The following is a 20,775-nucleotide window of genomic DNA, read 5'->3' as shown; positions in this document are numbered from 1 at the left end:
TAACCTAAATGATAGAATTTTAAACAATGATATGGGGTTTGAGGTTTAATGTTGTAAATCGTGTATAACAAAAAGGAAAATGACTATGACAAATTAAATATCATCTTATCTTTTCTTCCTATTTATCTTTCTATTTATGTGAAATGGTGACAAATATCATATTTTGATAAAATTAATTATATTTTAAGACACTTGCAATCATTTCAAATCGACAGAAAGATAATTAAGAAGAAAAGTAAGAAGATATTTATTTCTTAATGACTAAATATATACTTAGTTTATTTCTAAGTGATTAACTCAGTAGTATACATCAAGTCGTTATCTTAATCATACTTTTCCATGAAGAACTTTAAATATGACGAATCATTCGGCCCCATTACTTATCTCGTTATCTTAATCATACTTGGAGAGCATGCAGTTCATTGCAAAGAACTCATGGGGTTCAAATACAATCATGATATGGTTAGAGATGTTTTGGTTGGCATATTTAAGCGTGTCAGGGTTTCTGCCAAGAAAGATGCTCCTGTGAATTTCCTAACTGACTCGACAGTAGGAAGGTCAACTCTTAGATCGGCCGACGTTTTGATTTTTGGATGGGTTAGAGGGAAACACACATGTGTGGACCTTACATGGATATCCCCCCTCGTAGGCTTGAGGGACGGGGTTTCACGACGGGACAAACTGCATTAAAAACTGCTACATCCAAGGTCACCAAACATGAGAAACTGTGCATTAAAAATCAACACGTGTTCATACCATTTGCATTTGATACGTTTGGTTTTCCCTAGATCATGCATAACAATGTTATATCCCCTAGATCTATGGATGTAGTCTTCAAAAAAATTGGTTTTACCATACAAAAAGGCTTAGCGGTGCAACTTGTTGCCCGTTTGTCTTCTCATTCGTTGTACGATAATAACTAAGATGTATTAACTTATTGTAATATAATTAGTTAATTTCAATATATATATATATATATATATATATATATATATATATATATATATATATATATATATATATATATATATATATAGTCATTCACAATTTTTAAAAGAATATTTATGTGGTCAAAGTACTCAAAAAATTAAAAGAAAAAAAATATATAACACACCTTATTGACATTTGTTCCACCATTTCCACGAACTCTTTAAAGATAAGAGCCAACTTAAAATCTTCAATTCACCAAACCAATAAAGACAAAAACAAAAATTCAATTGATCTTTGTAACTTTCAGATAATGAAAACCCTCCATAGCCATGTCAGCACCTTCATCTTCACATTCTTTCTATTCTACCCTTTTCTCTGTGTAGCCATTGACACCATCACACCCACACAACCCCTCACCATCAATCAAACTCTAGTCTCTAATGGTGAAGTTTTCGAGTTGGGTTTCTTCAATACCAGCAATAATTTGTATATAGGAATCTGGTATAAACAAATACAACCCATAACATATGTTTGGGTAGCTAACAGAGATACCCCCATTACTTCATCCTCCGGGAACCTAACCATCGTCGACAACGGCAACATGGTGCTGGTAGATCAAGCGGGAACCATCGTCTGGTCGTCAAATCAATCTACACCGGTGGTGAAGACGGTGGCGCAGCTTTTGGACAACGGTAACTTTGTGCTTCGTTCGGAAAATGATGAGAACCCGGAGAATTACATTTGGCAAAGCTTTGATTATCCGACTGATACTCTCTTGCCGGAGATGAAACTGGGGTGGGACAGGAAATCTGGAATCAATCGGTTTTTGAAGTCGTGGAAGACGGAAGAAAATCCGGCGACCGGTGATTATTCTTTTAAACTGAATATCAGTGGGTTCCCGGAAATTTTGTCAACTAACAACGAAAATCTAATTTGGCGGACTGGGCCGTGGAACGGGAGAACTTTCAGCGGTACACCGGAGATGAATGGGGTGAGTATTTTGCGTTTTGAATTTCAGGAGAACTCCGACGAGATTATTTATTCTTTTGAAATACCCGATAGTTCTATTTATTCGCGAGTCGTTATAACTTCTTCTGGTATAAGTGAAAGACTTGTTTGGGCAGAAACAACAAAAACTTGGAATGTATTCTGGGCTTTTCCCGGTGATTTATGCGATCACTTTAGTGAATGTGGTCCGTTCGGCGTTTGTGATGCAACCACTGCACCGGTCTGCAATTGTATGACAGGATTCCGGCCGAAAAACAAACAAGCATGGAATCTACGAGATGGGTCTGACGGATGTTTACGAAAAGTCCTAAAATTTTACTATAATTTACGAAAAAGTCCCAAACTAAAATTTGTTTACGAAAAATCATGAATTACCGGTAAAAATGGCGATTTGACTTTTTTTTTCCGGTTTACCGGTTTTATTACTTACATGTTTCACTAAAGTCCATTATTTTACCCTAATTTGTGAATAAGTCCCAAAATAAAATTTACTGATAATTTGACCATTTTCTTCATGTAACATACATTTTATCGGTTTACCGGTTTTATTACTTACACTTAGTCATCAAATTAGCTGATAAAATGAATACGATGAGTTATATAATGTAACATTTACTGTAAAATTTGATACCCATCTCATCGGCTAATTTATGACTATGTATCTACGTCAGCAATAAAACCAATAAAATGTGTGTTTCCAAGAAAAAAAGAAAGAAAACGAGTTGATGTCTGATGAGATGGATATATTGGGTTACATAAGATTAGATAGACAATTTGATATTTCTTATAAACGTAAAAAATAACACAGTTGTTGTTAGTTTATGTAATTATTGTAGTCTTCGTTGGATGCATTTTATGTTCCAAAAAGATATACAATACATCAGGATATCAAGTTTTATGCTAAACATAGCATTATGTATAGTCAACATATCCACCTCATCATCTCATTTAATGACTAGGCGACCGGGTCAGCAATGAAACTGGTACAATGTATGTTACATAGAGAAAATAGTCAAATCATCAGTAAATTTTATTTTGGGACTTATTCGCAAATTAGGGTAAAATAATGGGACTTTAGTGAAACATGTAAGTAATAAAACCGGTAAACCGGAAAAAAGTGTTCAAATCGTCACTTTTACCGGTAATTCATGCTTTTTCGTAAGCAAAATTTAGTTTGGGACTTTTTCGTAAATTAGGGTAAAATTTTAGGACTTTTCTGGAGATTTCTCATCTTTTATTATTTAAAATTAATTTGACTAATCTCACACCCATATAAACCTGATCTTGAAACCCATTTCAAATCATCGATGATTAAAAGTTTGAACTTATTCACTACAGACAAAACACCGATGATTAAAAGGTCTAAAAATGGCTCCAGTAGTGACAACAAAGTTGTCAAACCTGTGGCAATTAGCATCGGTGCTTTTGTGGCGCTGGCATTTCTATTGATACTCTTTTACTTGAGGAAGAAGAAGCTACAATTGTCGAAGAAATCAGTGGCAAAGACAAAAGGTAATTTTCAGTTTGAAGAGTCAAGCACCTTAGTTTATAAGTCTAAAACCATTATCATTAAAGTAACATAGAAAATAATTCATACTCACATTAACCCCCTAAGGTTAAAAAAAGTTTGTGGTTCTGATTTGTTAGAGTATCGTGTGTCATCAAACTGTTTAGTATAAACATAATTAACTTTCGATAAGTTGAGCTCATATAAGTTGAATTAATCTTAAGAACATGGGGTTTGTGACATTCGTTACCCTTGTTTTTTAACATATGTGATTGATATATTTTATTATGATACAAATTAGGTCCACGAGAAAGAGCCGAAGATTTCTTATTAAATGATGGGAGTGTTGTGCCAAATAAAAGAGAGATGGATGAACTAGAATTACCTTTGTTTGATTTCTCGACACTTGTTACGGCCACAAACAACTTCTCAAACGCAAATAAACTTGGACAAGGAGGGTTCGGGTGTGTTTACAAGGTAAAGTATTTGCAGTGTATTAACATTTAAAATACGCCATCTTACAAAAAATAACATTCTTTTTTATTTTTTACTCATAATAGCAATAATAGAAACGTACATGTAACATGAAGTTACAAAATACTTACAAGTGTTAGACTAAAGATTATTTTGATCGGTAAAAAAACTAAGTGCATTGCTATTATGAGTAACTAAATGTACTTATGTTACTATTATGTTATGGTAAAGACATGTAAGTAGATTGTTATTAAGGGTAATGGATATATTCTATTTTATAAGTTTCATAATACATATTTTGTGGTTATCATTATAGAAATATAAATAAATTGTTATCATGAGTGTATACATTATAAATATAGGGTAAATTAATGGAAGGTGAAGTTGTAGCGATAAAAAGGCTCTCAAGAATTTCCGATCAAGGGATTGAGGAACTAAAAAATGAGGTCCGATTAATCGCGAAACTGCAACATCGAAACCTTGTTCGGGTATTAGGTTGTTGCATTGAGGCCGAAGAGAAGTTATTAATTTATGAGTTCATGGAAAATAAAAGTCTTGATATGTTCATTTTCGGTATGTTTGTAGCAAGATTTGCTTTTTCCATTTGATATAAAGTTTCTTACTCAAACCTAACTTGTTCTTTAAAATTGCTATAGAGAAAGAGAAAAACATGACACTCAATTGGAAAAGCAGACTTGAGATCATATGTGGGATTGCTCGAGGGCTTCTTTATCTTCATCAAGATTCAAGATTTAAAATCATTCATCGAGACCTAAAGGCTAGTAATATTTTGCTCGATAAAGATATGAACCCAAAGATATCTGATTTTGGTATGGCACGGATTTTTGGAAGTGATCAAACCGATGCAAAAACAAAGAAAGTGGTCGGAACATAGTAAGTATCAATGTATTTTATGCAAAATGCAAAAACAATGTCGCATTTTTTAGACTTATAATTTTTCTCAAATGTCATGTAGTGGTTACATGTCTCCTGAATATGCAATGGATGGACATTTCTCAACAAAATCGGATGTTTTTAGTTTTGGGGTTTTGGTTCTTGAGATAGTGAGTGGTAAAAAGAACACAGGATCATCTTACATGAGTAGCCAACATAACCTCCTTGGAGAAGTGAGTATTAAGATAACCTTTGATATAGATAGTAATAAAAGGATTGGAATGGAGCTTTATGTTGGCATGTTTGTTTGCAAGTAAAAATGAAATTGAACATTCATTGATTAATCAAAATTAAGATTTTTTGTTAATTAAAAAATTAAGATTTTTTTGTTATTATATTTATATTTTTTGATTTCATGATACTTAATTTTATTTGTTTAATTTTTATAAAAGAGTTTTTAAAGATAAATAAACTTTTATTCACTATTTGAAATACATATTAGATATATTTCAAATGGCATGAAACATGAACTTATGTGTAATTTGTTTGTCATATAAAAAAAATTATAAGATCAAAGTTGATTTCTATAAACTAAAATACTTTTCTTTATTTCTCAATTTAATTTCATTTGGTTTTCTAAAAAAAATAAAATAATAAGGAACCAACATAATAATCCATTCCATCCCCTCAAATTATATAATGTAATGACTCATTACATTATTTTGTTCATTTTATTTCAATCATATTCAATTATCCTATGTGTAACAAAGACAATGTTTTTAGACGTGGACTTTATGGAAAGAAGGCAAGGCTTTAGAACTAGTAGACAAATCTATCGCGGCCAATTTTTCGGAAAATGAAGTATTGAGATGCATACAAATTGGACTGTTATGTGTTCAGGAACTCCCGGAAGACAGACCTAATATGTCAAAGGTGTTATTGTTATTGTGCAGTGAAAATGCACAAATATCATTACCAAAATATCCTGGATTCTTTATTAGAAGAAGAAATACCGAAACAGAATCTTCAAGCCAACAAGATGATTTCATGACCATAAACGAAATTACAGTATCGATATTGCATGGTAGATAGGGAAACTAGCAACTAGCTACCATATAGTACATATATCTTAATGAATTTTACTTTATTAATTCTTTTATTACAACAAGGGCGATTATGCCATATTTTACACATTATAACAACAGATCAACAGCTAACCTTTTGGGTTGGATTTGTTATATTATCATACCAATGGTTTGTTGTGAGATGGACATTTCAGCTTATTTGAAGTAAAATCAAAATTTTAGACCAAATTCACACACTTTTCCTTGAAAAAATATATTCTAATTAAGATTTTTTTGACACCAAGACACATAATAAAGTTATCATCACAGGACCCAGATTTTTATTATTATATATTATATATATTTTTATTTAAAAATAAAAATTTATAATAACGATAATGGTCTTTTTTTTCTAACTCGTCTTGGGCCTTTGAGGATATTTAATTCCTCATGACCGATCCTGATTTAATCTAAAGAGTTTTATACTTAGTTGTTGAATTAATTTCTATCAATTGGTTCCATTATCGAGAATCGAACCCGGGTCTCCCGGGTGAAAACCATATATTCTAACCGCTGGAAGATAATGGAAATGGAATCAATTGATAGGAATGAATTCAACAACTTCAGTATAAGACTATTTAGATCAAATGAAAGCGTATGATTATATTACTTCATACATTACCGAATGAAGAAGATAAACAAAAGAAGAAATTCCATGAAGACCCAAATGGTTCTTCATGCCCTAATCAGAAAGGCTCTCCAATGAGACAGCCTTTTGCCCAAGCAATCACCACAGACTAGCAAAATGCAAAAATACTGGATGCTCCACTACTCTACTTATGCTATCCTTGAGATAATTCTAGATAGGGTCCAAAATAGATAATAATAAATATTACAATTAAGTCACCCATGTTTATGAAAGATCTTGTATGTTCAAAAGTCATATTAAAATGATATTGCTAATTAACATATGATCTTAAGGGTCACACTAACAACAACTTGATACATTTGATTATTTATTTATTAGAAACTGATTTTAATAAATATTCATAAACTCTTATAATAAATTAGAAAATATTTATTTCATGGAAACAAATAATATTCCAATGACAAGTAACATTATAATTTCATATGTTACGATTTAATATGTCATGCACACCATTTTGGACTAGATTAAACTTTTTGTTTTTTACCAAAAGGTTTAAATCTATATCTTATAAACTAGTTGTAGGATTTATAAAATTTTGAGTTTCTTTTGTTGCTTAAAACCATATATGGTTTAGGAGACAAGGAATGGGTTCTTTTATTTGTTTAATAAAAAAGCCTTAATCCTTAGAAAGCATGCATTAAGACATAGGGGCATGGTTGCTCAAAAGTGTAAAGATCTAATGGTTAACGACTTCACTTTATGCATGTAGAGTTGGGGCTTTCTGTAACATCCCAAAACCCATGACAATTTTTTTTCTTCATTTTGTTAAAAACATTTTAATAAACCATAAGATAATCAACCATTGTTTTTAAATCAAATCCGAAGAAATTAGAGTATCAATTAATCTCTCAAACACAAATCAGCAGGAGGATGTGTACGATCACACCTTTGTCTTGCCCCGTTTATCTGAAGTACCTGAAAGCATTGAAATCAACAACTGTAAGCCAAAGCTTAGTGATTTCCCTCAAAATACCCCACACGAAAATACATATACAGTGCATGAACACTAGGCCCAAAACATAAGACTGGATTGCCACTGAGCCCACATCATGAGACTGGATTGCCCCCTCCCGACCAAGAGCTCATGACTGGCTTGCTCTTGATCCCACAACATAAGACTGGAATGCCCTTCCCGACCCTCAACTTATGATTGGATTGCTCCCGAGTTTGTTGGCTTACAACACAAAGTAGTAATACCTCAATCCAATCATATTATGTCGACATATGTAAACAAATAACACTAGCTAACAATATAGGTAATCATACATATATACTAATCTACCATATCACTATAATATATCAACTTCCTACATAGAAGGACACATACTACAATACAAAGTTCTTGTGAGAAAACTCACCTCCCAGCCTAGTAGAAACAACAACGATCATAGATCCAAAAACCAACATACATGTCACATATACAGCAAACAGGGACCACATCTCAAACTACAACCCACGACCTTAAATTTGACCCAAAGTCAAACTTGATAAAAAAGTCAATGGCCAACGGTCAAAAGTTAACTCAGATAGCTGCCACGTCGTGACCAATCTTTGCCACGTCGAGGAAGCACCACGATAAAATAGCCGCAAACCTGCATAGCGTCACGACGTGGATGTCAATCTCCACGTCGTGGGAATTCCCATACCAGCTTATTGCATTAAACTCTTAATCCGTCAAGTTATCCATTCATACTTTCCAGAAATCATTCTTACACCCAAAACATCATAAAAATCGTTGTGCTATATACATGTATGTCCATTGCATGTCTTGAACTCAAACTAGGTCAAAATGGTGTAAAATAGGGTTTAAATTTTCATAGAAGTAACCAAAACTCAATAACCCTCTAGATCTACAACACCAAGCCCCAAAATAACCTCAAGGATTCATAAAGTTGCTAACTTTATAAGATCCATTCATCCAAACTTTCCCAATCATGAAAATACTAGCATGAAAGCCTAGATCTAGAAGTTTAATGCATCAAGGTTGAGCTTGGACACTTACAATGGTCTAGAACAAGTGCACAAAGATGATGACGAGAGTTTCTTGCTGAATTAATGCCCAAGGACCACCTTCTTCTTCTTCAAACCACCAAAAATCACCATAAAAATCAGGAAACTCAACAATGGAGTCTACGGTTTCAAGTAGGGAGGAAGGGAGGTGATGGAGGCTGAGGGTATTCAAACCCTAACCATCACAGCCCTTAAATATGGGTGCAAACCCCGTAAATTAGGGTTTTTCATTAAGTGGCTGCCACGTCGTGGCACCCACTAAACCTTAGTGCACCTTCCGGACATGGCCACGTCGTGGGATTCCATTCACCACGTCGTGGCCACCAAATCTAAAACTTGGAGAATAAATCTTCTTAAGAGAAACATAACAAAATCTTGGTGTTACATTTTCATTTTTCTCTCTCATTCTTGCATGCAAAATCTGAATTCTCTATTGCTCTCTCTCACTCTTCTCTTACAAAAGCATTAGAAGCATTTGGTTATTTGTCTTTCCTCTCTTTGAATCAAACTTGGGTTTGGTTCAAAGCTTTAGAGTCCATTGGGTCATCGCGTTGTGGTCTAAATAAGCATCGCGTCTGGGTGACATGGCAATACCACATCGTGGAAAGCCATCTACCATGCCGCGAAGGTGAGAATTTACAAAACCCTCCATATGAACAAAAGGGTAAACTAACATACCGGAATCGAGTGTTACAACTCTCCCCCACTTATCTGGATTTCATCCTCAAAATCTGTCTCGCTAAACAACTCTGGAAACTATCCTTGCATCTCGACTTCGGGTTCCCAGATCCATTCTAACCCTTTTTGATGCTGCAAATGCATCTTCACTAGAGTACTATTTCAATTCTATACGATTGCATTGGCTACGTATAAATACTATTTCAATTCTATATGAGTGCATTGCTATGCATAAATCCTATTTTAATTCTATACGGGTGCATTGGCTGCATATAAATACTATTTCAATTCTATACGAGTGCATTGGTTGCTTATAGACACTATTTCAATTCTATACGAGTGCTTTTAGAGTGAACTCTGGGGTTATCATGAGCATATAACCGAGCTAAATGAATGGATTGAGCCTCCGTATGACACTGCAAAGTGGCGTGCCGAGAACATCACCAACGCTTCATCGACGTCGTGAATGAACATTATCGCACTTTTCGACTCGTCAGGCGAAGGTTATAACTAGCTACTACAGTCGGTGGTGTCAACACGTATAGATCTATACACAACATTCCTCGCTCGTTTAAGATTCACAGTTATAGTACAATACAGAGGGTTTTACTAAGCTTTTGTTCTTAGTTGATGAAGAGTAACAACTCATATAGAAATCTCGATTTTAACAGATTTAAAAGTGTGTGCATTTGTGTTCGAAACTTTCTTTAAAATTTTTACTACATTATTGTTCGTTCGTTAAGTCCAAATCATTCAAAAATATTATTTTCATGTCTTAAACCTACACTTATAAAGTTTACTAGACTAAATGTTCGTTTGTTATGTAAAACTATAATAAAAGTTTTCTAATAAAAATTGGGCAGTATAAAAGCTGTATTTTTACAAAAACTATGTTTTATCGGTTGTTAAACCAATAAAAACAAAGTAATGTATAAGTTCATAAAGAAGTAAATATATCATTTATAATTAAAAATGACGCTTAACGACTTTCTTGAGCGTTAAGTTTACAAAGAATAAAATAACGATTATTGTTTATTAATTAAAACTATATCTTTAGTTAGTTTAAAACATAAGATATATATATATATATATATATATATATATATATATATATATATATATATATATATAAAAGAAAAATATAAACTTTTAACAAACCATATATAGTTTATATAAACGTAAAGCCGAGTTGTGTATGTATTCTCCCCCAAACATAAAAAACTTAAAGAGGGTCGTAGAACTCACGTTCATTACATGCTTTACCGTTGCTTTGTTCATATCTAAAACCGAGATTCGAACTACGACTTGGGATTTCACGAACGACACACTTTTTCAACGAAACAATACTTAAAGGCTGTACATCGGGCAAAAGCGAGTAGGAAAAACTATTCAAATTTGTCGGAAAAATTGTTCAGATCGGGAACCGGGATGCGTCTTACGATTTATAACTTTTCACCATACACGCTTTTGGAGCAGAATGCCTTCACGGGGTCGTAGATTGGGTTGATACGTGTCAGAAAAAGTACTTGTCGTCGCCGAAAAATTGCCCGGAGGCTCGCCATAAAATTTCCAAAATCAGTCGTTTGCTAAAAAAAAACTGGCTGCAAAAGTTGTTTTCAGGCGGAGGTTTGAGGTGAGACCTGATTTCGAGTGTTAAGGGGGTGGAGGAGAACCTTCTGGTCGAATTTCATGTAATTTGGTGATGCTTAACGACTGCAGCTAGCGGCGATGGTTGTTTCCGACAGTTATAGGGCTGTTAGGCCTTGCCTGAGTTGTTGTTGGTCGGAGGGAGGACTGTCGGATAGGAGCTGCTGGCCTGGGGCTCAGGTGGCTGCAGGTAACAGATGGTGGTGCACAGTAGCAACACGACGCTAAGGAGTGCCGAAACCTTCTCGTCGTTGACGGTTAGAGAGAGAGAGAGAGGGAGAGAGAGAGAGAGAGAGAGGTAGATAGAAATTGAGGATGGTTGAAAATTGTGTGAGATAATCTTCTTATTTATAGATGAGGAGAGGAATGAGAACCTCTCTCTATGTGACACGTGTCGCCTCGATAACCCTACCCAAAATCCGATTCCGTTTCGACTTTTTAATTTTGCCTGTCAGATGTACGTGCTGACTTCAGAAATATGATCGAAATTTCTGAACTAATGACGGTAATAGGTTACAATTGTACTCAAAGTTCTAACTTAATTATATTTATAGTTTTCTTGTTACGAATGTTTATATAAAACAACTATAATTTTGTGTTAAAAATATTTCGAGAATAAATCAAATAATAAAGTATAGTCTTAGTCTAAAAACATGTTAAAAAACGCTTAACAAGATGTATAACTAACCCAACGAATTAATACAATGTTCGTTTCCGGAAAAATAAGTTATATTACTGATTTTAGCTTTTTTAAAAGGGCGTATCTTTTGCGTACGATCTCCGTTTTCGACATTCTTTATATTCACAAAATCTTGTTAACATAATATATCCATTTAGAGTATCATGTGTTCCTAAGTATTATTGTGAATAGTGTTACGTTCATTAGCCGTTCAACATCAATAAGAGACAAACAGGGTATTCCACATGCAATTCTAAGTATGTAAACTTTATTTGCATGAATATGATGGAATTCAATACATTAGGTCTATTACCAATGGTGTTCACGGTGACCGAGACCGGTGAATGATTACCTAATTTTCTTGGTTGTTATAATTTCTACAGTGTCCTAAACTCACATTTATATTGAATTTTGTGGACACTTTAGCTTTAATCTTCCTTAAACTCATTTTGGCTTATCTATAATTTCACTCATAAAATGTTTTCATATCCACCTATAAGTCACTATTGACCCAAGCTTAAAAACTACAATAGTTATGTTCGCTAACTAGAGATTTGATCTGAAATGTCTTCTCTTTAGCCATCAAAGAGGCCCAAGGTATAAAGAGGCAAGATAGTGACTTGTTCTTTTTGTAACATTTAACTAACAATCTTTCAGAGTCATTTTTTTTTTCAAACCAAAAATCATACCCATTAGCAATTGCATAGCTGCTTAACATATGCTTAAGCTCAGTAGGATTAGAAATCGCATACCTAACATTGGTTTAATCTTATCCCATGGTTATCATGTACAAGGTATTGGGGTAGAACATTCTCATCATCTTCATTCGTAGGTATAGGAGGAAAAAGAATGTTTAAAAACCTATCATTAACAAAACATTTACAGTTTTGTTGGCTGCAAAAGGAAAAAAGCATCATCTTATCTTGGTCAACAGAACATGAATCTGAAAAGACTGAATCTTCTTCTTTATAGTTTTGATCTTCATCTTCATTTGTTTCTACGGGTTCCTCAACCTCAATCTAGTCAAAGATATGTCCATTGAGGTGGTCCACATACACATGCATTCTCTTTCATTAGCATATGTCATATCCAAAAATTCTTTGTAATCACCATCGTTGTGCAATATATGAATGCCCTAAGTCAATGATTCTTGTGGAAGGTAGAAGTACACATATTTTCAACTCTTACTAGTGAGCCTCTCAAGGAAATCAATGAACTCTAAGTACCCAAACCCACTATATTCAACGTCACGAACGGATTCTCCTTCAACATCAAAGTAGACTAGGGGCTTGGTACAAACATCCCATTGTAGTGGATGTCCACTACAATAAAGTTTCGATCACTAGGAGAAGATGCAATTCTTCAAAGTAAGGAAGGAGTGAGATGAAGAATCGATGCCCTAATCGAGTTCAGGGGTTAAATGTGAACTCAAGGTCTACTTTAATGAGGGGGGAAGCCATGTCATTTCCACGTAATGTTTCTTTTAAACATAATTAAAGACAAACTTGTAAAACCGGCTATAACCGGTATAATATACACGTTTCAATAAGTTCAAAGGTAAATAAAACACGAAAAATAATTCAATAACCAAATATGAAAAAAGTAGGTTGCCTCTCAACTCTCAAGTCATTATCCCTTTAATATATATCAAACTCTTTATCTTATTCACTGTTTTGCACAATCACCCAATGACTATGACGAACTTAAGATATGATTTCCATTACTTTTTTCTTGATAATCAGGCAATCGTCATTTCTAAAAGAAAATTCAACTTACCAAACCGGATTCAAGAATTAAAAAATATAACACATACCCTATTAACATCTGGAGACTTATTCCACCATTTCCATGAATTCTTTAAGATGAGAACCAACATAAAATCTCCAGTACCCCAAATCAGTAAACACAAAACAAAATTATATTGGTGTATGTAACTTTCAAAGAATGAAAACCCTCCATAGCCATGGCACCGCCTTCATCTTCATCTTCATATTCAATCTCATCTTCTACCCTTTTCTCTCTGTAGCCATTGACACCATCACCCCCACACAACCCCTCACCATGAATCAAACTCTAGTCTCTAATGGTCAAGTCTTCGAGTTGGGTTTCTTTAATACAAGCAATAATTTTTACATAGCAATTTGGTATAAACAAATTCAGCCGAGAACGATTGTTTGGGTAGCTAACAGAGACACCCCCATTAATTCATCCACCGGGAAACTAACCATCACTGACAACGGCAACTTGGTGCTCGTAGATAAAGCAGAAACCGCAGTCTGGTCGTCAAATCCATCTACACCGGTGGTGAAGACGGTGGCGCAGCTTTTGGACAACGGTAACTTTGTGCTTCGTCCGGAAAACGATGAGAATCAAGAGAATTATATTTGGCAAAACTTTGATTATCCGACTGATACTCAATTACCGGGGATGAAACTTGGGTGGGACAGGAAATCTGGAATTAATCGGGTTCTCCGGTCGTGGAAGACAAACGAAGATCCGGCGACCGGTGATTACTCATATCAAGTGAATATGATTGGGTTCCGGGAGCTTTTGTTACTGAACAACGACGGAAAAATAATTTGGCGGACTGGGCCGTGGAACGGGAGAAAGTTTAGCGGTGTACCGGGGATGAAAGCGGTGAGTATAATGCAGTTTGAATTTGAGGAGAACTCCGAGGAGATAATTTATTCATTTGAAATGCTGAATGCTTCTCTTTATTCACGTGTGGTTATGAATTCTTCTGGTATTGCTCAAAGATTCGTTTGGGCTGAAACAACAAAAACCTGGAATGTATTCTGGTCTTTCCCCGATGATTATTGCGATAAGTTTAATGAATGTGGGCCCTTCGGCTTTTGTGATGCAAACACTGCACCGATGTGCAATTGCATGACACCCGGATTCGCGCCGAAAAACAAACAAGCATGGGATTTTCGAGATGGGTCCGATGGGTGTGTTCGGAATCGGAGCTCCAAATTGGATTGTGGGTCGGATGGATTTCTGCCATTGAAGAACATGAAATTGCCGGAGAGTTCGAAAGCGTTTGTAGATCAGACGAAGAATTTGAGCGAGTGTGGTGAGATTTGCAAAAAGAAATGTTCTTGTGCAGCTTATGCTAATATGGATGTCACTGAAGGCGGGTCGGGTTGTCTGATTTGGGAAATGGATCTGGTCGATATGAGGCGGTATGCTGATTCTGAAGATGGTGGACAGGATCTTTACGTTAGAGTTGCAGCTTCTGACTTGGGTATGTTTCATAATGCACATTTATATTTTGTTACCCTTCGATCAAGATTTTGAAAATATGTGTTCTTTGATTCTTTATACAATCATTCCAATTCAATTAAACACAACAATTTATTAAGAAGAGTAATTTTCTATATTCTTCATATGGACGCTAATTAATTTTATTTTTATCATATTATTAATAAGCCGTCCAGATTTTTTTATTAGGGTAAACTACTTTTTGGGTCCATGTGGTTTGTACTAGTTTACATGTTCGATCAAAGTGTTGAAATCGATACGGATGGTTCTTGTAATTTTAAATTCCATCGCATTTGGTTTATTTCTTAAGACTCTCATAATTTATTTATTTTTGCCATTGGACCAAAAGTAATAACATCTATAAACTTCATGAACTATTTCTAAAATCATTAGCGAGTGTGAAAGAAAAGTCATACTCTAATAGACTCTTTTGTTCAACATAATCCCTCCACCTCCATCAGTTTATTATTCATTACTTGACAACATCTGTCCACACACACACAACCATCCACCTTCATTTCTGATCAAATCTTCATTTCAATAAGAGAATAAAATCAAAAACATCATCTTCATGGATTGGTGGTGATCTGGAGGAGTCCGTGGGTTTTCCAAAAAGAAAGGGAATAGGCAAGTCATTTCTTTAATAATTATAAACAATTATATGATAATAAAATTAGAAATTGGCAAAAACATGGGTATATTTTTGTCATTTTACACGAGTTTAACGGTTGAGGCTAGAGACAACCGAGAAAAATACCAACTTTGTTGGATTTTTAAAAGCACAAGAACCATCTGTATCAATTGTTCAAAACTTAGGCCAAATCTACAAAGTGCAAACCACATGGACCAAAAATATAATTTAATTTGCCATTTTTAATAAAATATTATTATTTATAGCCCTATTACAATTTATTGTTTAAACTTATAATAATGTTAATATTTTTAATTTTAAAGAAAAAATAGAATAAACTTATATTTTTATTGTTATTTTTTAAACTTTATGATTATAAAAAAATAAAAAAGGTTTATTAAAATTTGTAAACACGTATGTATCAATCAAAAACCTATTATAGAACGAGTTTGATCCTCTTTCTTGGTATTCTTCTTTATAAGTACGATTTTGATTGCTATAATACATGTCTATATGCAATAAAAAATATTTATATTTCTAAACACATTAATATATGTATTTAGACTTCTAAAAAACATATATACATCTAAAACTTAAAAAATATATATATTTATATTTATAAAAACATATTTATATATTTAAAAAATTTATCTATATATTTCTAAAAACATGTTTATACTTCAACATGAATACATATAATATAAAAAAATTAGGATAAAAACATAAATATACTCTATTTTTTAATTAAAAAAATTATATATAAATACGTTTTATACTGTATGAATACATATAATATGAAAAAGTATCAATATATTCATTGTAAAAACGTAAAAGATTACAAACTTGGAAGTATATTTCAAATATACTGAAACATATGATAACATAACGGTAAAAATAGAAAAAGTTGCAAAATTTATGCATCTAAAAAAAATTGCTCTTTTAAACCTTCATTTTAAACAAATTGTAGGATATCCCAGTAATCAAAGCTAACCAAAGTCTAGTTCTAGAATGGCTTCGTTGATTTTTTTTTTCTCTTTTTTATTCATTTTTTTAACTAGTAATTAATTATGTGAGAATCTTTGACAGTTTTAACGACCCATTCATCAATGAGCTTAGCATAACAAAGACAGTTTGTTAATTAAGCTTTTAAGCAACACCATAAATTGGTCTTTTCACGAAGCGATTGGGAAAATTGTTCTAAATGTGATAATTAAAACAAACATCAACATCACTGATTTATATAATAATGAAGAAAAAAAAACCATTAATTAAATATTTAAAATGACTGATGAAAGAAATTATGACACCATTGTATGTTATGGTCGATGTGTTAAAACTATAATCAGTAATATTAAATCTGTGAAATACTAAATCGTTGTTTTTCTGAAGAGAAACTTATTACATAGGTTTTGCCTTCAAATTCTTTTGTTTGACATGCGAGTTCGTAGGTTTGACCAGCAAAAAATGACCAAAACTTTAGAAAAAAAAGATTGACATAAGAAACTATTGTTCTTTATATACTGCCAGAATTGTTTATATTTTTATGAAAACCATTAATTATTGTGGTAGCAATCTTCAAATACCATTTTCACAGGAAAAATAAAGATTTCACTGATAAAATGAAGTGAATTTCTTTTTAAAAAAAATGGTATATAAAAAAAACTGAAAAAACTAATGAAGGCATGTGAAATTAGTGGTTATTTAATAAAAAAAACTTTATTTTCATCTATATTTCGGATAAAGCATAAAAATTGTCTTTTTCACAATAAAAAAAAAAAACATTTTTTTGTCGCATGAACATCATTTCAAATCCAAACCTCGATACATATTAAATACAATACAACGGATTATGTTTTTACATAACAAATATTACAAATCGTAGTTTATTTTCTTGCCCATGAGGCCATGAATGACCATACTTCAAAATAAGTAGCTATCTTTTGGTCCAAAAGTTTCTTTAATTTGTCATCTTGATAATATAATCAGTAGTCAAAAGTTTTATTTAGGCATGTTTTACCCAAGTTGTTCTTTTGGAAGAAAACAGACTCACGTAATGTGTATCTCATGCATTAATATTATATACAACATTAGACTTCGTTACTTTGGGGGACACACAAAAACTTACTTTGGCAGTTTGGTGAAATTTATCATATGTATTAAAAGTTGTAGATTTGCCTTGGATTTTACAATTTCAGATATCATTAAGTACGAATCTATTCACTGTAGGCGAATCACCGATGACTAAAAGTTCTAAAAATAGCTCCGGCAGCAACAACAAAGTTGTCAAACTTGTTGGCATTACCATCGGTGCTAGTGTGGTGCTGATATTTCTAATTATACTCTTTCACTTGATGAGGAAGAAACTACAAAGGTTGAAAAAACTAGAGTCAGATATACCAGGTAATTTTTAACTTTGAGGAGTATAAATATCATTAAATTAACATAGAAAATAATTTAAAATCACATTAACACTTAAAGATTTCTAAGGTCAAAATAGGTTGTTTTCTTGATTCACATATGACTAGTATACTTTTTTAATGATCAAAATTAGCTCCAGAAAAACGAGTCAAAGATTTCACATTAAAAGATGGGGTGGTGGTGCCAAATAAAAGAGATTATTATGGTGAAACAAAGACAGATGAACTTGAGTTACCTTTGTTCGATTTTATGACACTTGTTATGGCTACAAACAACTTCTCGAACTCAAGTAAACTTGGGCAAGGCGGGTTCGGGTGTGTTTATAAGGTAAAGTATCTTCAACGTATTAACAATTGAAATACCCACAAATTGCATAAAATAGCAAATTACTTTACTCTTTCTACCCATATAAACAACATACTATACATTTTACTCATAATGACAAGTTACTTAACAACATACTTTCTTTTATCTACGGATTATACCAACATTTTACCTGAAAGTTACAAAATACTTACTAGTGTTAGATTACATATTATTATTATAATAGCAAAAAAAGAACAAGTGCATTGTTATTATTAGTAAATAGATGTACTTATTTTGCTACTATTCTATGGCTAAGAAATGCATTTAAGTTGTTAACATGAGTAAGAAATTAAGTATATTTTTTTATAAGTTTCATGATACATATTTTGTTGTTATCGGTGAAGAAATATAAGTATATTGTTATTATGGGTACAAAAGTATAACTAGTGTTGTCGGAAAAAATAGTGCATTCCCTATATTGATATCAAGAGTATAAAATGTTATTTAAGTTTCCCTTTTAAATTATTGTGTCGTGATAAACATGAGAACATCAAGAAGATTTTTGTTGTTGGTAATACAGGGTACATTAAAGGAAGGTGAAGTTGTAGCGGTAAAAAGACTCTCAAGAATTTCTGATCAAGGGATTGAAGAACTTAAAAACGAGGTTCAGTTAATCGCGAAACTCCAACATCGGAACCTTGTTCGAGTATTAGGTTGTTGCATTGAAGCCGAAGAGAAGTTATTGGTTTATGAGTTCATGGAAAATAAAAGTCTCGATATGTTCCTTTTTGGTAATTTTTTCACAGGCTTTATTTTTTTTTCATTCGATACATATTTTTTATTCAAATCTAAGGTGTCTTTTGAAATAATTATAGACAAAGAGAAAAACGTTACTCAGTTGGAAAATCAGACTCGAGATCATATGTGGGATTGCTCGAGGGATTCTTTATCTTCATCAAGATTCAAGATTTAAGGTCATTCACCGGGATCTAAAAGCTAGTAATATTTTGCTCGATAGACAAATGAACCCGAAGATATCTGATTTTGGTATGGCACGGATTTTTTGGGGTGATCAAAATGTAGCGAAAACAAAGAAAGTGGTTGGAACATAGTAAGTAACAATCTATTTATGCAAACTAATATCATTGTAGTTTTAGACTTATTATATTTCTCAAATTTCTTGTAGCGGTTATATGTCACCTGAATATGCAATGGATGGGCATTTTTCAACAAAATCAGATGTGTTCAGTTTTGGAGTTTTGGTTCTCGAGATAGTAAGCGGTAAAAAGAACACCGGATCATGTTATACAAGTAGTCAACACAACCTTCTGAGACAAGTAAGTATTAAGATAGTGTTTGAATTATAGTAATACAAAAGGAATAAAATGAAGCATTATGTGGCATTAAATAGATCTTGTTTGTTTATCCTTATGTACAAATGAATCTGAGCTTTCTTTGATGATTGTGATTATTTATCTTTAGGCAATTTTCATTCATTTGGAGAGATCTGTTCTTTCCATTTCCTTTTTAATGGAATGAAATGATTTATTATATAACTACTTTATAAAATTCAGTAATATTTAAAAAAAAAATCAAAACTTTAACTAAGTTAACTTTTGTTATTTTATAAAGATTAAGAATCGACTTTGATTATAATTTTACTTTACTTTCATTATACTCAATTTTGATTTTGTTTTATTTTATAAACAAGCCTTTAAAGATTAATTACTTTCCACTGTATGAAATATTTATTATATATTTCAAATGTTATGAAATATGTTCATATGTAATTTTTTCTTTCATATATTTTTAATTTTTTAATATTAATTTTCTAATAATTTGTTGCTTTCGTTTAAACTAATAAACATGACAATATAATATAACGACTCATTAAATTACATTGTTCATTCCCTTGCTTTGTTAATTTTATTTCATCATATCAAACATACCTTAACTATGATAGATTAAGAAATTCTAACCATTTCTTGATATTATCTTATATGTAACGATTACAACGATTTTAGACATGGACGTTATGGAACGAAGGCAACGCTTTAGAACTACTAGATGAATCTATCAGGGCCAATATTTTTGAGAACGAAGTATTAAGATGCATACAAATTGGATTGTTATGTGTTCAAGAACATCCGGAAGATAGACCTAACATGTCAAATATATTGTTGCTACTGTCCAGTGAAATCGCACAAATATCACTACCAAAATATCCTGGATTCTTTATTAGAAAAAGGAACACTGAAACAGAATTTTCTAGAATACAAGATGATTCAAGGAGCATAAACGAAATCACGGTATCAATATTACATGGTAGATAGTGCAAGTAGGTTAGGAACCATCTACAATTGTACAACATTTTATTCTATTTCTTTATTACTTTTGCTTTATTAAATATCTTAGTACAAGAAAGTGGAGATTATGTCATGTTTTCCATATCCATGCTCTTCTCATCTATCCTTTCCTCATCCCTAAATGAATGAGTTTCAGGGACTCCTTCAATTGTAATTTGGCTATCTATTCATATATCATGTAATAAGCATAACA

The 20,775-nt window shown here is 32.7% G+C and overlaps 1 protein-coding gene and 2 pseudogenes across 2 annotated transcripts; all 3 read left to right on the top strand.

Moving 5' to 3' along the window:
• Positions 1-1,160: 1,160 nt before the first annotated feature.
• Positions 1,161-2,320, top strand: LOC145126184 (receptor-like serine/threonine-protein kinase SD1-8 pseudogene; annotated as a pseudogene).
• Positions 1,830-6,035, top strand: LOC145126183 (G-type lectin S-receptor-like serine/threonine-protein kinase SRK). 2 transcript variants are annotated; one of them, XM_079061586.1, is made up of 7 exons: positions 1,830-1,921; positions 3,277-3,450; positions 3,747-3,922; positions 4,282-4,492; positions 4,576-4,813; positions 4,896-5,046; positions 5,597-6,033. In XM_079061586.1, the coding sequence occupies exons 2-7, from the start codon at positions 3,288-3,290 to the stop codon at positions 5,903-5,905; spliced, it is 1,248 nt and encodes a 415-aa protein (XP_078917712.1). In that variant the 5' UTR covers positions 1,830-1,921; positions 3,277-3,287; the 3' UTR covers positions 5,906-6,033. The 2 variants fall into 2 exon arrangements, with proteins under 2 accessions (XP_078917712.1, XP_078917714.1); XM_079061588.1 differs by lacking the exons at positions 1,830-1,921; positions 3,277-3,450; positions 4,282-4,492 and having other exon boundaries at positions 3,839-3,922; positions 5,597-6,035.
• A 7,415-nt stretch (positions 6,036-13,450) lies between these two features.
• LOC145124608 (receptor-like serine/threonine-protein kinase SD1-8) lies at positions 13,451-20,664 on the top strand (annotated as a pseudogene).
• The last annotated feature ends 111 nt before the right edge of the window (positions 20,665-20,775 follow it).

The sequence above is a fragment of the Lactuca virosa genome, chromosome 7, assembly GCF_052849685.1.
Source record: "Lactuca virosa cultivar CGN04683 chromosome 7, Lactuca_virosa_CGN04683_v6, whole genome shotgun sequence".
Classification (NCBI taxonomy): domain Eukaryota; kingdom Viridiplantae; phylum Streptophyta; class Magnoliopsida; order Asterales; family Asteraceae; genus Lactuca; species Lactuca virosa.
This window is presented reverse-complemented; position numbering and strand designations above follow the sequence as displayed.

What these genes read in the sequence shown, in the direction of transcription:
- LOC145126183 (XM_079061586.1), top strand. Translation starts at nt 3,288, where the DNA reads ATGATTAAAAGGTCTAAAAATGGCTCCAGTAGTGACAACAAAGTTGTC. An exon ending in AAGAAAGTGGTCGGAACATA is followed by an intron (nt 4,814 to 4,895) that starts GTAAGTATCAAT and finishes AATGTCATGTAG; the next exon opens with TGGTTACATGTCTCCTGAAT. An exon ending in AACATAACCTCCTTGGAGAA is followed by an intron (nt 5,047 to 5,596) that starts GTGAGTATTAAG and finishes CAATGTTTTTAG; the next exon opens with ACGTGGACTTTATGGAAAGA.